Consider the following 15,713-nt stretch of genomic DNA (forward strand, 5'->3'; position numbering starts at 1 on the left):
AAATGAATTTGAGGGGCAGTACCCGGGTGCGGGTTAACCCGGCCGTTTCCATGGCGCCCGGGGCGTGGGGGAGGAATGCACCCGCAGGCGGTGGCGAAACCACTGTATAGCCGGGCCAGCGGCTGGCGAAGGCGGGAGGGGCAGGGGGCGGGGGCGAGCGGGTGGGTCGTGGGTGGGGAAGCCGCGCGGGGCGGGGGCGGGGCGGTCACGTGCGCCGGAGGGGGCGAGGCCGCCAGTCCGCCCGGGAGCGACCAGAGTCCGGCGGAGTGGCTGCGCCCGGAGAGAACTCTTTCCAGGACGGAGAGGGTGAACGTCGACAGGCGCTTCGGCAGGACTCAAGGCACCGGGGGCAAGGACCAGGCTGAGGCGTCTGCAGCTGGGGGACAGCAATCAGGGACAGAGGACGCCAAGGAAAAGTGAGAGCAGAAGCTTGGGGGTGAGCAAAAGAGCCCCACTCGCGGCTTTTACGCAGGCTGGGGACTCCATTTATTCCTTCCGGGCTGGCCAGGTAAGTGCTACGTCAGCTTTAGGTGACCAGACGACGCCACTGCCCCTTAAGTCGACTAGAGTCCTCAGCACCTGTCTAGGGCTGCAGGAGAGGCTGTGGTCATGGTGAATGAAGAGCCTAACCAGCAAGAGCGCGATGGCACCGCTTCGCAGACTTCCGCCCTCGGGGAGAACCCCAGCCTCTCGGCCCATCCCAGCGTCTCAGCCCGTCCAAGCGTCTCCATCCACCCCAGTGTCTCCGCGCACCGCAGTAGTTCGGCCCACCCCAGTACGTTGGCTCAGCCCAGTGGCTCGGCCCACCCCAGTAGCTCGGGCCCGGAGGACCTTGGCGTGATCAAGGTGAGCAAGCGCCGATGGGCTGTGGTCCTGGTGTTTAGCTGCTACTCCATGTGCAACGCCTTCCAATGGATCCAGTACAGCTCCATCAATAACATCTTCATGAACTTCTACGGGGTCAGTGCCTTTGCCATCGACTGGCTGTCCATGTGCTACATGCTGACCTACATTCCTCTGCTCCTGCCGGTGGCCTGGCTCCTGGAGAAGTTCGGCCTGCGCACCATCGCCCTCACCGGCTCCGCTCTCAACTGCCTGGGGGCCTGGGTGAAGCTGGGCAGCCTGAAGCCGCATCTCTTCCCAGTCACCCTGCTGGGCCAGGTCATCTGCTCCGTGGCCCAGGTCTTCATCCTGGGCATGCCCTCCCGCATTGCTTCTGTCTGGTTCGGGGCTAATGAGGTGTCAACAGCCTGCTCCGTAGCTGTCTTTGGCAATCAGGTGGGTAGCGAGTGGGTGGTGTTCACTGTGGGACTGAGTGTGTTGATTGTACCGCACGCCTCCCTGTGTGGAGACCGTAGTTTTCTGACTTCTGTGTGTTTGTGACTCTGGGTGACTGTGGCTGGGTGTGACTGATAGTGTGAGTGAGTGATTGTGACTGGGTGACTGTGTAAGAGAAGTGGGGAAACAAAAGGAGGGGCCTTTGCTGTCATTCGCAGTTTCTCCTCCACCAGCAGAAAGGGTGCTTCTGGAACACATGGTGTTTTTATGATCTCATTCCTGAACTTACTTCACCAGCTTGGACAGGAAAGCTGTTCTTTCCCGGGGAGCAGTCCCTGGGCGTCAGACTATCCTGTGTCATCAGAAGTTGGCAGGTGCTTTTTTCCTGTCCAACCAGCTTTCCTAGAGCACAGTATCTCCTGCACCACATGGAAAGGCAGAGCGGGGCCCTGGTGGCGTTGGCGCTGCTCTCACCTTCTTTATACACAGCTGAAGCCAGGACAGTGGGAACAATGCTTTGTGCCAACCTCCTTCCCTGGGGTTTAGAGCCAAGGGCAGCAGGATGGAGTCGAATTCTTGCTCTGAATTTTCATGGCCTAGAAACCTTGGAAAGACCTGGAAAGCTCATATCTTAATCCTTTGTCTTTCCTTCTTTGGGGAAGGAGAATCTCAAATTCTTTGCATCTCAGTGTGGATATGACCCAGAAAGGTGGGCATGTCGTGAGTCTGATTGCTGTCTCTGAAAGGCTGAAGCAACTATTTACGGGGCCCTTCTTTATCTGGACCGCTGCCTGGCGTATCACTTCTTCCCAAGCACATGCATTTGTGGCTATGCATTTAACAAATGACCAGTAACCCTTAGTTCTTGTAGGCTTGTTTTCTCTTACCTGTTCATTACATTTAGAATATTTAAGCTTTCGTTTAGGAAGTTCTTATTTGGGTCAGAAATTTCCAAACTTCTCTAAAGGTAAATTTCCATTCTGTTCATCTTTACCACCAAAAAGGTAACTTGAGCTAAATTTTTTCAGGCCAGTAAGGCCTGCCACTTGGGTAATAGTGTAAGCAATCAGTGAAAGCAACAGACAGGCCTTCTTCAGCACAAACAAGCAACATAAAATTCTTTACCCAGTTTTCTTTAACCTGTGGGTTTGAATGTTCAGAAGATTGAATGGATTTGAAGTCTGGGGATGAAACAGGTTGGATCTTTTTGTTCAAGGCAATTAAAAAATAGGTATTAAGGGTGACATTTACCAACCCCCTCTTCTCGAAGGTGATGTGACTGTGAATTTGAACATCTCCATTGCAGCTTTGCTGGCAGGTTTGACATTATTGGATGTTTTCTTTATAGGAGGGTAAAGCTGGGGAGAGATGCGCAGGACTTTTCAAGCTTCCAGAGGGTTAAATCTCCCTATTCGCAGCCCCAACAGGATTCAGACAGGGTCACTGCAATCCCAAACCCATTGTTTGGGGAGGGCAGAAGAGCTACCCGGGCCCTCAGGTGGCCTGGTGAGATCAGAGAACCCAACACTTTTTTTTGTTCACCATGGAGCAAAAACGAATTGGTTTTCACACCCCTCTGCACACAGCTGTAAAGGAACTTAAAACCAAATATATCTTTAAAATTTAGTAAGAATAGTTACTCATTGCCCATGCCCACTCCCCACCAAGGTCAGAAAATGCTAAGAATTTTACATTTAAAAACACCCTGACAGCATATATTTGTATCACAGAGCCATCAATTTAGTGTGTTCTTTTAGGCTTAACCCACTGTGCTAAGTTAAAAAAAAAAAGAAATATGAAAAGCTGAATTGTTTATGCCTCCTCACAGGAGTTGTGACTGTGTTTGGTTCTTGGCATATGTTTTAACCTTTCTGTCTGAGGAAAGCGTGGCCGAATGGAGGAGAAATATTAACAGAACACCTTGAGCTTTGCAGTTAAAAAAAAAAAAAAGAGGCTCCACAAAGCTGTCTAAACAGATTGGAAGCATCTTTCCGGAGAGTAACTCTTTGTGGCCGCAGACTTCACACTGATCAGCCAAGCCCCTGTTTCATGGTAATTCTGACCCCTCTCTTCTAGTGCTTCTCTGATAGGCTCCACGAGGCACCGGTCCCTGCTGGCCTAAATCCAACACTCATTCCTTCACTCAACAAGCATTTGCCCAGCACCTGCCTTGCCAGACGCTGCGCTAGGGCTGCAAAGAGAATCCCTGCTTCGCAGAGTTCTGCTACCACCCTCTTAAATTGTATCAGGCACCAACATTCAGATTTTAAAAAGCACACGCACAAGAAGCAACCAGAAGAGAGTATAGAGGATTTGTTTTCAGTTCTCCGCGAGGTTTTTAAGTATCTTCTCCGTGTCATTGCTATGGGAAGATTGAAGGGGAAGGAAGCTAATATCTATCAAACACCTATTATGTGCAAGGCACTTTTTCATGCATTATTTAATTTTTTTAACCTTTGAGGTGGGTGGGGTTGTCCCTGTTGTTATAGGTGAGGAACTTGAGACCCAGATAAATGGAGCAACCTTATCCAGGGTCCTACTGGTGCTGAGTGGTAGAAAGGACGTTTGAAGCCAGCTCCAGCCCCAGAGCCCCTGTCAGTGGGCCGTTATTGAGTCTTCAGGTGGACAAAGCGTATATTTAAAAAAAAAAAAAAAAAAAGGCAGGATTCTGAGTTTCAAGTTTTGGCCCTGTGTCTCAAGGGTTGTGGCTTGTCGGTGGTGATAAAGTGTCCAGCAGTTTCTCTAGAATTTGAGAGCTAGCACCTGCCTTCTGTTTTGAAGTTCCAGGCATTAGCAGTGCCTCCCCACGTGCTGGTTGCTGAGGGGCTGGTTCTCCCTCTCTCAGCCTCAGGAAGGTGGGGCTCCAGGCTCTGGGGAGAAGAAACCAGTGGATCCTGAGCTGGCGTGAGAGAGGGCAGGGAGTCTTGGACTGCAGCTGGGGCACTTCCCTGTGACCCTCACACAGGTGGTAGCAGCCCGGCAGTGTTAACAACACTGGTTCCATTGTTTCCAGGGAAAACCATCTGGGGTTTTGAGTGATGTGGACATATGGTTATTGAGCAAGGCTGAGAAGAGAGCCTCGTGAGAGAGTCTGGTGACGGCTTGGTGGCACAGGGCGAGGGAGATGTGGGAGTGGGAAGAGATCTTCAAGGCAGCCCCAGCCCCGATGAAGAGCCTCCGGCCCTGAGACCAGAAGGGAGTTCCTCCGGGACCCTTGGGTGGGTCATAGCACAGCGCCACCCAGAAAAAGTCTAGAGAGAATCAGTTTGCTTTTCGAGGAAAAGAAAATACAGTCACCTGGGAATTCCCTGGCGGTCCAGTGGTTAGGACTCTGAACTTTCATTGCCGTGGCCTGGGTTCAGGCCCTGGCTGGGGAACTAAGATCCCGCAAGCTGCGCGGCACAGCCAAAAAAAAGAAAAAAAAAAATACAGTAACCTTACAGAATCAGTCCTACAGCGGCCACAGTCTATCTGTCCGATAGAAATATAATGAAAGCCACAAATGCAAACCACATATATGACTAAATTTTCTAGTAGCCACATGAGAAACAGGTAAAATGTAAATTTTTTACCAAAGTAAAAAGAACAAGTGAAATTAGTTTTAGGACTATGTTCGGTTTTACTCAATATATCCAGAATAGTATTTCAACAGGTAATCAATATAATAAAATTACTAACAAGCTGGTTCACATTCTTTTCCTATGGTGAGTCTTTGGAAGTTGGCATGTATTTTACGCTTACAGACTAGCAACATTTCCCACCATGTCTGGAACGATGGTGCTAATTGTAGGGGAGGAAAAGGTTTTCCTTGACTGTCTTAGAGTCCCCAGCTAAAAATTAAATTGATGAAGTCAGATTAATAAGAGAAAATCATCCATAATTATTTCATATAGGTATTAGGTGACACGGGAGACTTTGTAAGGAAATGAAGGAAGAGTTAGACTTGTGCACTTCTATGCCAGATTTGCTGGAGAGCAGACAGTGGTGGAGGGATGTGACAGGTTAAGGAGTCTGAGGTCTGTAGAACCGGGGGGCCACTGAGCAAGGCCTGTTCGTCAGGATTCTTGGAGGCAGTGCCCCTTTATCTTCAGAGACAAGGGTCTTGAGAGACAAGGACGCTCCCTTCCTCTGTGTACCAGGAGGGCATCTCCCACAGGAGGGTTTTAAGGCTTGTTTCGGGGAAGGAGGGGGAGGAGGTCAGAGTGACCTTCCTGCTTTTCAATTCTCTCAAATTGCTTCAGCTTAAAATATTCACTATGCCAAGGTACCAAATTTGGGGGTATTGTGTCCTGAACCCCATCATATTTCAAGCATTTGGAAATCAGGTTCTAGCAGACAAAGATGGACCCTAAGAAAGTGAGTCCAGTCTTGAGGAGGTTGTGTTTGCTGGACTGGCTGATCCTCTGTCACCCAGCAAGGCTGGGTGGTCCAGAGGCTGACTCAAGAGTCCAGGTCATGAGATGAATGGTCAGCCCCATCTTGTTCCAGACTCCTGGGCACTTGGGTGTGTCAAAGTCCAGGCTTATCAATCTGGCTGTTGCAATGTCAGAGAAACTTTCAAGCTGAGTGACATCTGGGGAGGTGAAGGCAAGCTCTTCTGTGCTTTCGTTTGTGGTCATTGTCAAGGCACATGAAGCACCTGCCCATGGGGCTGACCACTTGCTGGCCTCCCCTTCTGACTGGAAGAGAGGACCAGGCAGGGGCTGGGAGAGCAGAGCAAGGCTAGTGGAGACTGAAATGAGAAGGGGTAGAGCCAAGACCAACCCTCAAATGCTCATAGGGGCAGCCAGGTCGTAGAAAGTGTGACAAAGGAAAAGTGACATTGGAGTGTGGAGGGGTCACAGCATCGTAAGAGCACGTGTCCCAGCTGGAGGTGGCAGCTGCTTCAGCCTCTGCCAACTGTTCACATACACAGCATGACCAGCATTGTCAGATCGTCTCATTTGTTTTTTCTTTAAAGAGAAACCAGAAATCCAGATTTTTATGTGAAGTCTGTTTTTTTAACTGTGGTAAAATAGACATATTTATAATTTTAACCATTCATAAGTGTACAATTCAATGGCATTAAATAGTTTCACAATGTTGTGTAAGAATTACCAGTATCTATACCCCAAACACTTTTATCACCCCCAACAACTCTGTGCCCATTAAACTGTAACTCCTCCTCTGTAACCTCTATTCTACTTTCTATCTCTATTAATTTGCCTATTCTAGGTACCGCATATAACCAAAATCATGCAATATTTGTCTTCGTGTCTGGCTTATGAAATCTGTTTTTTATTTTTTTTTACAACATTGAATTTTTTTTTAAATTATTTAATTATTTATTTTATTTATTTATTTTTAGCTGTGTTGGGTCTTTGTTTCTGTGCAAGGGCTTTCTCCAGTTGCGGCGAGCGGGGGCCACTCTTCATCGCGGTGCGCAGGCCTGTCACTATCGCGGCCTCTCTTGTTGCGGAGCACAGGCTCCAGACGCGCAGGCTCAGTAGTTGTGGCTCACGGGCCCAGTTGCTCCGCGGCATGTGGGATCTTCCCAGACCAGGGCTCGAACCTGTGTCCCCTGCATTGGCAGGCAGATTCTCAGCCACTGCGCCACCAGGAAAGCCCCTGTTTTTTAAAATGCTGATAAAACTCAAAATTTTATTTTATTATTATTATTTTCCATGTTTTAAAATTGTGGGTCAGATAAAACTTCTAGTTTGAAACTTCTGGGGAAGGTAAAGTGGAACCGAATTCCAGTTCTGGTTTGTCCTTCATCGCAAAGCCCTCACCAAAGATGCGGGCAGGTGGATGAGCTCAGAGTCTGGCGACTCTGGGAAGGAAGCTAGACCAGTGCTCCCCCAAATAGTGACCATTTGCCTCACCTCTGGGGCCAGGACAAAACACAGATGCCTGGGCCTTCACCTGGACTTCCTAATCAGCCTCTCCAGAGGAGGGGCCGAGGCTCCTGTGTTTTTACCTGGCTTCCCAGGTGAGGCTCATGAGCAGACTTGAAATCGCTAGGAGAGAGGAGCAGCGTGCTGAGGGAAGGCGCCCTCCTGCTTGGAGCCAGGTTCTTGTCAGGGCTGGTGTGTTTTGTGCTGCTGTGTGATGGGTCCAGTTCCCAGGTGGATGCAGCTGGGCGCTCAGCCACTCACTGTCCAGATTGAGGGGAGAGGATGGGCTTGGGACGGGGCTCGTAATTCTGATTCACTTAAGGTTCTGAAAATAGACTCAGGGCCCTGGGGGTCTGGGTAAGGGCAACCCTGAAGGCCTGTGAGGTGGAACCATAGCAGAAGCTCCTAATCCTTCTGTTTCTTTGACCTTCAACTCAGTGCACTACATGAGAAGAGGCTCTGGCTGGCCTGGCCTGACTTCTGTCTTGGCCGTGTTGCCTTGGCAGGCGTTCTTCAGGGCCTGACAATTCCGTGGAATCGAGTCTGAGTGTTCAGTTTAGCATGCAGGACCCCTCCTCCCTCGTCCTTCCCATCCAGCCTGTCTCTTGTTCCCTCCCAGCCTTGTCTCTGCTCTGACCAGTCTGGCTTCTTGATTCTCTCCTTGAAGATACACCTCTTGGAGGTTAAGCCTAAAGCCTCGGAGAGTGACATCAGTAGATGGTGGACCAGGAAGCTCCAGACCCTTGTTCCCCCACAGAAACATTAAATAAACTAGAAACTGGCTAAAATATCTTCCCTATGGGAGTTTTGGAAATCAGTCAAAGATCTACAGCAACCAAGTAAACGCCCAACCAAGAAAAAAAACACATTCAGAATGGTAGAAAGTTTCATGGCCATTTTGCTCACCCTTGCCCTGACCCCATCCAACCGCTGTGCCTCCCAGTACCCAGTTCCTTTCTGCAAACCTGAGAACGCGAAGCAGACCAAATTTGCAACGTTTTAAACCAACTGTGTTTTTATACACTAACAATGAAAAATCCACAAAGGAAATTAAGGAAACAATTCCATTTACAGTAGCATCCAAAAAAATACTTAGGAATCAGTTTAACCAAGGAGGTGAAAGACCTGTATGCTGAAAACTATAAAATGTTACTGAAAGAAATTAAAGAAGTCACAAATAAATGGTAAAACATCTGTGTTCATGGATTGGAAGACCTAATATTGTTAAGATGTCAATACTACACAAAGCAGTCTATAAATTCAGTGCAATCACTATCAAAATCCTGATGATGTTTTTCACAGATGAAGAAAAATGCATCCTAAAATTCATGTGGAAGTTTAAGGGATGCTGAATAGCCAAAACAATTTTGGAAAAGAATCACAAAGTTGGAGGTCTGACACTTCTTGATATCAAAACTAATAACAAAGCTACAGTAATCATGACAGTGTGGTTTCAGCATAAAGACAAACAGAGAGACCAAAGGAATAGAGAGTCCAGAAATAAACCCTCACATATATATGGTCAAATGGTTTTTAACGAGGGTGACAAGACCATTCAAGAGGAAAAGGACAGCCTTTTTAAAAAAATACACTTTATTTTTTAGAGCAGTTTTAGGTTCACAGCAAAATTAAGAGGAAGGTACAGAGATTTCTTACATACTCCCTTCATCCCCTCCTGGTGTAGTCTCCCTCATTTTCAACACCCCCACCAGAGTGGTGCATTGGTTACAATTGATGAACCTACATGGACACATAATTATCACCAGTCTCTTCAACAGATGGTATTGGGAAAAACTACAAAACTCTTGAAAGAAAACATAAGGAAAAAGCTTCATGATAATGGATTTGGCAGTGATGGCAGTGATTTCTTGGATGTGATACTAAAAGCGTCAGCAACAACAACAGCAAATAATTGGACTACATCTAAATTAAAAGCTTTTGTGCATCAGAGGACACTATCAATAGAGTGAAAAGGCAGTCCATGGAATGGGAGAAAATATTTGCAAATCATATATCTGATATGGGGTTAAGCGCCAGACTATATAAAGAATTCCTGCAGCTGAACAACAACAAAAACACAACCCAATTGAAACATGAGCCAAGGACTTGAATAGACATTTCTCCCCCAAAAAAGATACATAGACGGTCAATAGGCACATGAAAAGAAGCTCAACATTAGGGAAATGCAAATCAAAACTACAATGAGATGCCACTTCATACCTCTTAAGACAGTTATCATTAAGAAAAAAGAAAAAAAGAAAAAGAAAAATGTAAGAAATGTCGGCAAGAATGTGGAGAAATTGGAACCCTTGTGCGTTGCCGATGGGAACGTAAAATGGTGCAGTCACGTGGAAGACAGTATGGCATTTCCTCAAAAAATTAAAAATAGAATTACTATATGATTTAGCATTTCTACTTCTGGGTAGTTAGTTACCCAAGAGAACTGAAAGCAGGAACTTGAACAGATATTTGTACACCCATGTTTATAGCATCATTCTTCACAATAGCTGAAAGGTGGAAGGATCCCAAGTGTTCATCTATGGATGATTGTTAAAATATGAAATATACATATGATAGACTATTATTCAGTCTTGAAAGGAAATTCTGACACGTGCTACACATGGCTGAACCTTGAAGGCATTATGCTGAGTGACATAAGGTAGTCACAAAAAACAGATACTCTGTAATTCTACCTATGTGAGGTATTGAGCTGTCTTTTTTTCTGACACCAATCAATTCTTCAATTCTCTAACACCAACTGGCTGTCCTATGATTCAATTCAGTTCAACTCTTGACACTAATGAGTTAGTGCAGACCCCACAAGTTAAGAGCTCAGTCCCGTAAGACTGTCTCCATTTGCAAGCCCTGGGGGCCACCCAGACTTCTGACTGACTAGCTATAAGTTGGGGGTTCCCACGAGCCCTACTCAGGTTCTGTAATTTGCTAGAATGGCTCAGGGAACTCAGGTAAGCACTAACTGTTTTTCCTGGTTTATTATAAAGGCTACAAGTCAGGAACAGCCAAATGGAGGAGATGCCAGAGCCTCTGTGGGCCACCCTCCTAGCACTTTGATGTGATGTGTTCACCAGCCTGTAAGCTCACCGAATTTCCTTGTTCAAGAGTTTTTCTAGAACTCAATTTCCAGTTCCCTTTTGCTTCTCAGGGGTGGGGGGAGGGTGGGGCTGAAAGTTCCCAAACTTTAATCACTTGGTCTTCTGGAAACCACCTCCATCCTGAGGCTCTGGAGGGGTCCCACTCTAAGTCACCTCATAGCCTAAACTCAGGTGTGATGGAAACAGGATCCTTATGAATAACAAAGGACAGTCCTTGGAAACAGCATCCTTATGTACAACAAAGGACAGTCCTATCACTCAGGAAATGCCCAGGGTTTAGAGCTCTGTGCCAGGAACCAGAAGTGAAGACCAAATATATTTTTATTATACCACAGATAATCTCGAGTAATCAAATTCATAGAGACAAAAGGTATAATGGTGGTCGGGTGGCTGGGGGAGGAGGGAATGAGGAGTTAGTGTTTAATGGGTACAGAGTTTCAGTTTGGGAAGATGAAAAAAGTTCTGGAGATGGATGGAGGTGATGGTTGCACAATGATGTGAATGTACTTAATGCCACTGAACTGTACAGCTAAAAATGATTAAAATAGTAAATGTTATGCTATATATATATATATTTTACCACTGGCACCAAAAACGAAAAGATACACTGCTTGGGAGGTGTTCCCTCTGGCTGGGTACCTGGGTAACTGCTCACCCCTGCCGTCATCTCCTCAGTCTCTGTGCTGGAGGAAAGCGGTCCTTGCCCTTCTGTGTGCTTGCTGAGTTTCTGTGGATACTGGCCTTTTGTTTTCTACGGTTTGTGTTTCCCCCTCTTCCGTAGCTTTTCTCCTGTCCTCTTCCCCTCTTCCTCCACCTCCTCTTCCTACTAAATGGGAAACTTGTCAGACTGGAACCTTGACTAATACATCTCTCCCATATGTCAAGGCTCTGGGCATAACAGGCGCTTAAAAATGGATGGACAAATTAATAAACAGGTATTCCTTTCCTGAAAGGAATTAAGGTGACCACTCAGTTAGCTGAGAGCGCAGATGGTTGCAGGAAGGGACTCTCATGCCTGGATTGTCTTCCTGACGTGACTCAATCTTACTCCTTCAGTGGAAAAAGCTATTCAGTCCTTACGGGATGCCTTGAACTCTGCTGGACCCAGGGTGGTTGAGAACACATCTTTAGCTCTGCTGTGTACCCTTGGACAAGACCCTTAACTTTTCTAACTTTTAACTTCTTCTTTTGTAAGATGGAGAGAATATTGGCTCCTGCAATAGTGGAGGAAAGGAGTAAATGAGACAGTAAGTGGAGGGCACTTAGCCAGCAGAGTTTGTCTGCTAAATGAAGAACAGGTGCTGTCACTACTATATCATCAATAAAGGTAATTGGCCACTGATCTAGAAGGAGAGGCCAACACTTAAATGCTCCCAGTACCACCATGTGGCAGGCTTAAGGGTACATGTGCACAGGACATTCAGGGGTCACAGCGTGTGGAAGGACACACCCCAGAGTGAGTGTAGTGGGGAGCCAGCGGGACCGCTTCCCTGAGGAGGTGATGGTTATGAGCCGATTCTCAACAAGCGAAGTGACCAGGAGTTGGGTGAATAGGGGAAGGTGGGCCTTTCTGGAAGTTTCCAGGCAGTATCTTGATGGGGACTTGTTCCTCTTGAGAGCTACTCAAACTAAGAGCTGTGCTGGTGCCAGGAGATGGTGTTATCTTCCCAGTATGTGGCTGATGAGACCGGTTGTCTGTGGTGAAGATTTTGGGGTCTTAGGGATGACATAGGTACTGGGCCAGTTCTCATCCCCACACATCAGACCTTAGTCTTACAAACCTAAGACTCTACTGAAGGAAGTGGAATGCCCAGGCTTATCAGGTGGACCCAGCTGTTTTCCACTGCCTGATTCTTGATCTTTATCCAACAATGCTGTTAACAGGATGTCCTTCCGTTGCCTTCACCTCCCCCAACCCCCAACATCAAACAGCCCCATGCGAATTGGTTTGATCCCCATCAGGGATGACGAAGAACTATAGGGCTAAGGTGAAAGCGGGTGTTTCCTCTTCTTTCTTCTCTGTCTCCTGACTTCTATCTAGCACCATCCCAAACTTAACCCAAGGGAGCATCTCCTTTCTCTCTGTTCTTCAGGACGGAGGCCTTTGTCTTTGCTGAGTCATTCAACGGTCGGAGGTATCCTGCAGGTTCTGGCAGCCCATCCTGGCTCTTCTGCCTCCCCACCTTATTCCAGGCATCTCTCCTTTTTTAGGCTTTGCAAAAACTGTAGCTTGGCCTCTGAGCCCCACACAGTTCAAGATGAGGTCTTGCCCCAGCGTAAGGGCAGAGAGCACCAGCACCATGTGTGTTTGCAGGAGGGGGGTGGGAGGTAGGGCTGTAGGGCTGGCTTTCACTTGCTTACCAACTTCTCGGGATTAGACAGTGTGCCTCGCAACCACGAGTGGAGTGGTGTTTGCTTTGGCTCCCATCCGATTCTTTCTCTAGAGAGGAGGTGAACACAAGCCCTTTTCAGTTCCAGGAGATCCCTTTTGACTAGACAACCCTGCCGGCTCCAGAAGGGAGGGGGCACGGAAGCTGGAGCAAGGTTGGAGGTTATTTTTCTTCCTTTTTGTTTTTTTTTCCTTTTCCTCTCCCCTGGAAATTCCTGATTTCTGCTCCACGTTGTGGTGTTGGCATGGCTGGGTCTCCCATGCTGGCTCTGGAAGCAGCTGTCTGTGCTCAGGGCCGTTTGCTGTGCCCATCAACTCAGAAATATAGGAAGTGAGCCGCCATGAGTCTTGGCGTTAAAGCAGGGTCCGTCGCAATGGGCTGTTTGTTTGGGGTGGTGACTGCCCTTTGAGCAGTCCTCGCCTCCTCAGACCTTTGTCCGCAGCTTCCTGTTTGGGGCTGGACATGTTTGTGGAGCCACTCAATGAACTCAGAGGCCGGTTGCTTCTCTACCGAGGAGCTAGGCAGGAACACACACCGGTCCCACCATCTGTCCCTGCCTGGGACGCCGAGGGAAGCCAGCAGCTGAGAATTAGCTCTTGATTTCTGTCCTTGGGGCAGTGGAGGTCAATTGTTTCTAAGTGTGCTCCATGAACCACCAGCACCACCCGGGGTGTTTGTTAGAAATGCAGATTCCTGGGCACTGGGGCAGATCCAAGGAATTAGCCTGTCCGGGATGGAGCTCAGGGATTGTGATGCGCCCTGAAGTTGGAGAACTCCTGGTGTGGAAGCCATGGGACCCTGACCCGGCTCTGCTGACCCCTGTACTTGGGGCCTCTGGCTAGACACCTGCTCTCTTTGGGCATCAGCTTACCTATCTGTAATAAGGAAGCCAGCCTCACAGGGTGGCCACTCAAGTCAAAGGAGTTGTGAAAGCTCCTGAACCAGATGAGTCTCTGCAGACATTCACTGAATGCACATCCGTCTTCTCCCTCCCTGCCAAACTCAGGTTCTGCAGCATTCCTTCTGGTATCTCTGGATTCTGGGCCTTTCTTTCATCGCAGCTGCTGTCCCAGGAATATTTGCTGACAGATCCTCCTCCCTGACACCATAGGTCAGGAACTTAAGCAGACTTGCCTGTCCAGTCTCTGCTGATGAGTTAGGTTGGGGCTGACATCACCACCCTTCTAGAAATAGGTCACCCCCCTAAAGACCTTGCTCATAGAACACAGGCCAGAAGAAGCCACGTGCCTGGCACGTGGTGGGGACTGAGAACATGTGAATGGAAAGATGGACGACTGGTGTTCTGGTTTTACACTTTGGGGAATGGTCTTCTCATTGCTGAAGGAAGATTCCAGAGCATGTTCTGTGATTGCCATCGAATAACATGTCAGCTGTGGCCTCGGGAGGATGGGGGTGGTGGATGGGGGAAGAGTACAGCTTGACCCAACCCTCTTACTAATCTTTTTCACCTTTTATGTGTAAGTGGGCCTCCTGAGAAAATCCCCTCCACCTGCTTCCTCAACTCTATGGCCTTGGAAGCAGGTCCTCAGGAAGAGCTGCAGGTGGTAGAGCTCCTCCCTCTTTGGGGCTGGCTGACTTGGGAGGGTAAGGCCTGGGAAGACCGGGCCACCAAGAGACATTCTCGGCCTCTGGCCTTGGGACAGGCATCTTGACAATGTTTTGCTTTATTTGTGGAGTAAGGAGAGCCCTCCTTGGGAATGTTTGGTTCTCTCAAGGCTACTGTGGGGGGTAGGAAGTTGTGTCCGCAGGGCCCAGATCACCACTGTAAGTTTGTTGAGAGACTCCCAGAGACATTGATGTTCTCTCCACTCATTGCACTGCCTCTGACTCACTGTCCAGAAAGAACTTTGATAAGAGGTACAGAGTAACTCTTAGCCATTGTATGATGACCCAGATGCATTTCTCAGTTACATAACAAACCCCATTGCAAAGGACCCCATCAGGCCCTGGTTCATCTTGGGTCTCAGACCATGTCTTCCTGGGCTACGTGGCTGCTTGGTGCCTTGTCGTGGCTCAGCAAGGCTCTGTGGGAAGAGAGCAGGGCTGCGAATGGGACCATCAGAAGTCCCGATGTTACCTCACTGCTGATCACCTCTGTGACTTCAGCAAGTTGAGCCAACTCAGTTACAAAATGGAGAAAAGGACGGTCCCCTCCCAGGCTCTGTGCCTCTCCTGTGCTATGGGCATCTGGCTCTTCACCTCACTGGATGGTTTTGAGGCTCAGTTTATATGCTGGATGTGCAGGTGCCTTGAAAACTGAAATTTTGTGCAAATGTGGGCTTTTACGTGCCCTTAAAAAAAAAGAAAAAAGGACTCTGGACTTGCCTCTTGACACTCAGAGAGTAAAAGGGCTTCCTGTACATAAATCAGGTCCTGTCCATCTGGTAAAGAGCCACCTTGGATTAGGGGCCCATACCCTCTGTTTACAGGGCTCACCATTCTTGGCTTTAGAGTCAGCTATTCATTTCAGAAAAAGTTCCGGTCATTCTGGCTGTAGGAGCCTCTCCCAGAGCTCCTGGTTTCTGGAGCATCCCTGCTGATTTGGTCCTTTTGACTTCAGCCATGATGCAGCTCCTAAGGTCCTGTGGACCATTCTAATTCCTTTTGATGCCAAGAAGGGCCTTTTGCCAGAGATTGGCACAAAGCAGCTTTTCAATCTCTGTGTGCCTTGGATGGCTCCTCTCTTCAGTGTAGGAAATGGCAGTGGTGGCAGAGCACAGAACTGACTTAGTCCCTACCATCAGGAGATGGGTCCCGTGAGTAAGAAGTCTTCTCCTAAGGGCCTGGTGTCCTGATGTTACCACATTTTCTCCCAGGCCCCTTACATTTAGCAAGTGGCACCGACCCATGGTAACAAGTGGGGACTGGTGGGGCTCAGACAGCCCTTGTGACTGTGATAATTGACTTTTCTCTCTCCGGAATTCTTCTGTCTCTCCTTAGGGAAGAGGGGATCCCATTATTGGCCCGAGAATGCTGGCCCTGTATTCTCATGGTACTCCACAAAAATCCAAGTCCTTTACGAGGGTGCCCCCACG

The 15,713-nt window shown here is 48.1% G+C and overlaps 1 protein-coding gene across 2 annotated transcripts in view; it reads left to right on the plus strand.

The window, feature by feature from the left end:
- Positions 1 to 258: 258 nt before the first annotated feature.
- FLVCR2 (FLVCR heme transporter 2) overlaps positions 259 to 15,713 on the plus strand; it is a 67,009-nt gene continuing 51,554 nt past the window's right edge. For both annotated transcript variants that reach the window (XM_036842343.1, XM_036842344.1), the window contains exon 1: positions 259 to 1,278. In XM_036842343.1, the coding sequence (XP_036698238.1) occupies positions 610 to 1,278 (669 nt within the window). In that variant the 5' untranslated portion in view covers positions 259 to 609. The remainder of the gene's footprint in view (positions 1,279 to 15,713) is intronic.

Source organism: Balaenoptera musculus, chromosome 2, assembly GCF_009873245.2.
Source record: "Balaenoptera musculus isolate JJ_BM4_2016_0621 chromosome 2, mBalMus1.pri.v3, whole genome shotgun sequence".
NCBI classification, from domain to species: domain Eukaryota; kingdom Metazoa; phylum Chordata; class Mammalia; order Artiodactyla; family Balaenopteridae; genus Balaenoptera; species Balaenoptera musculus.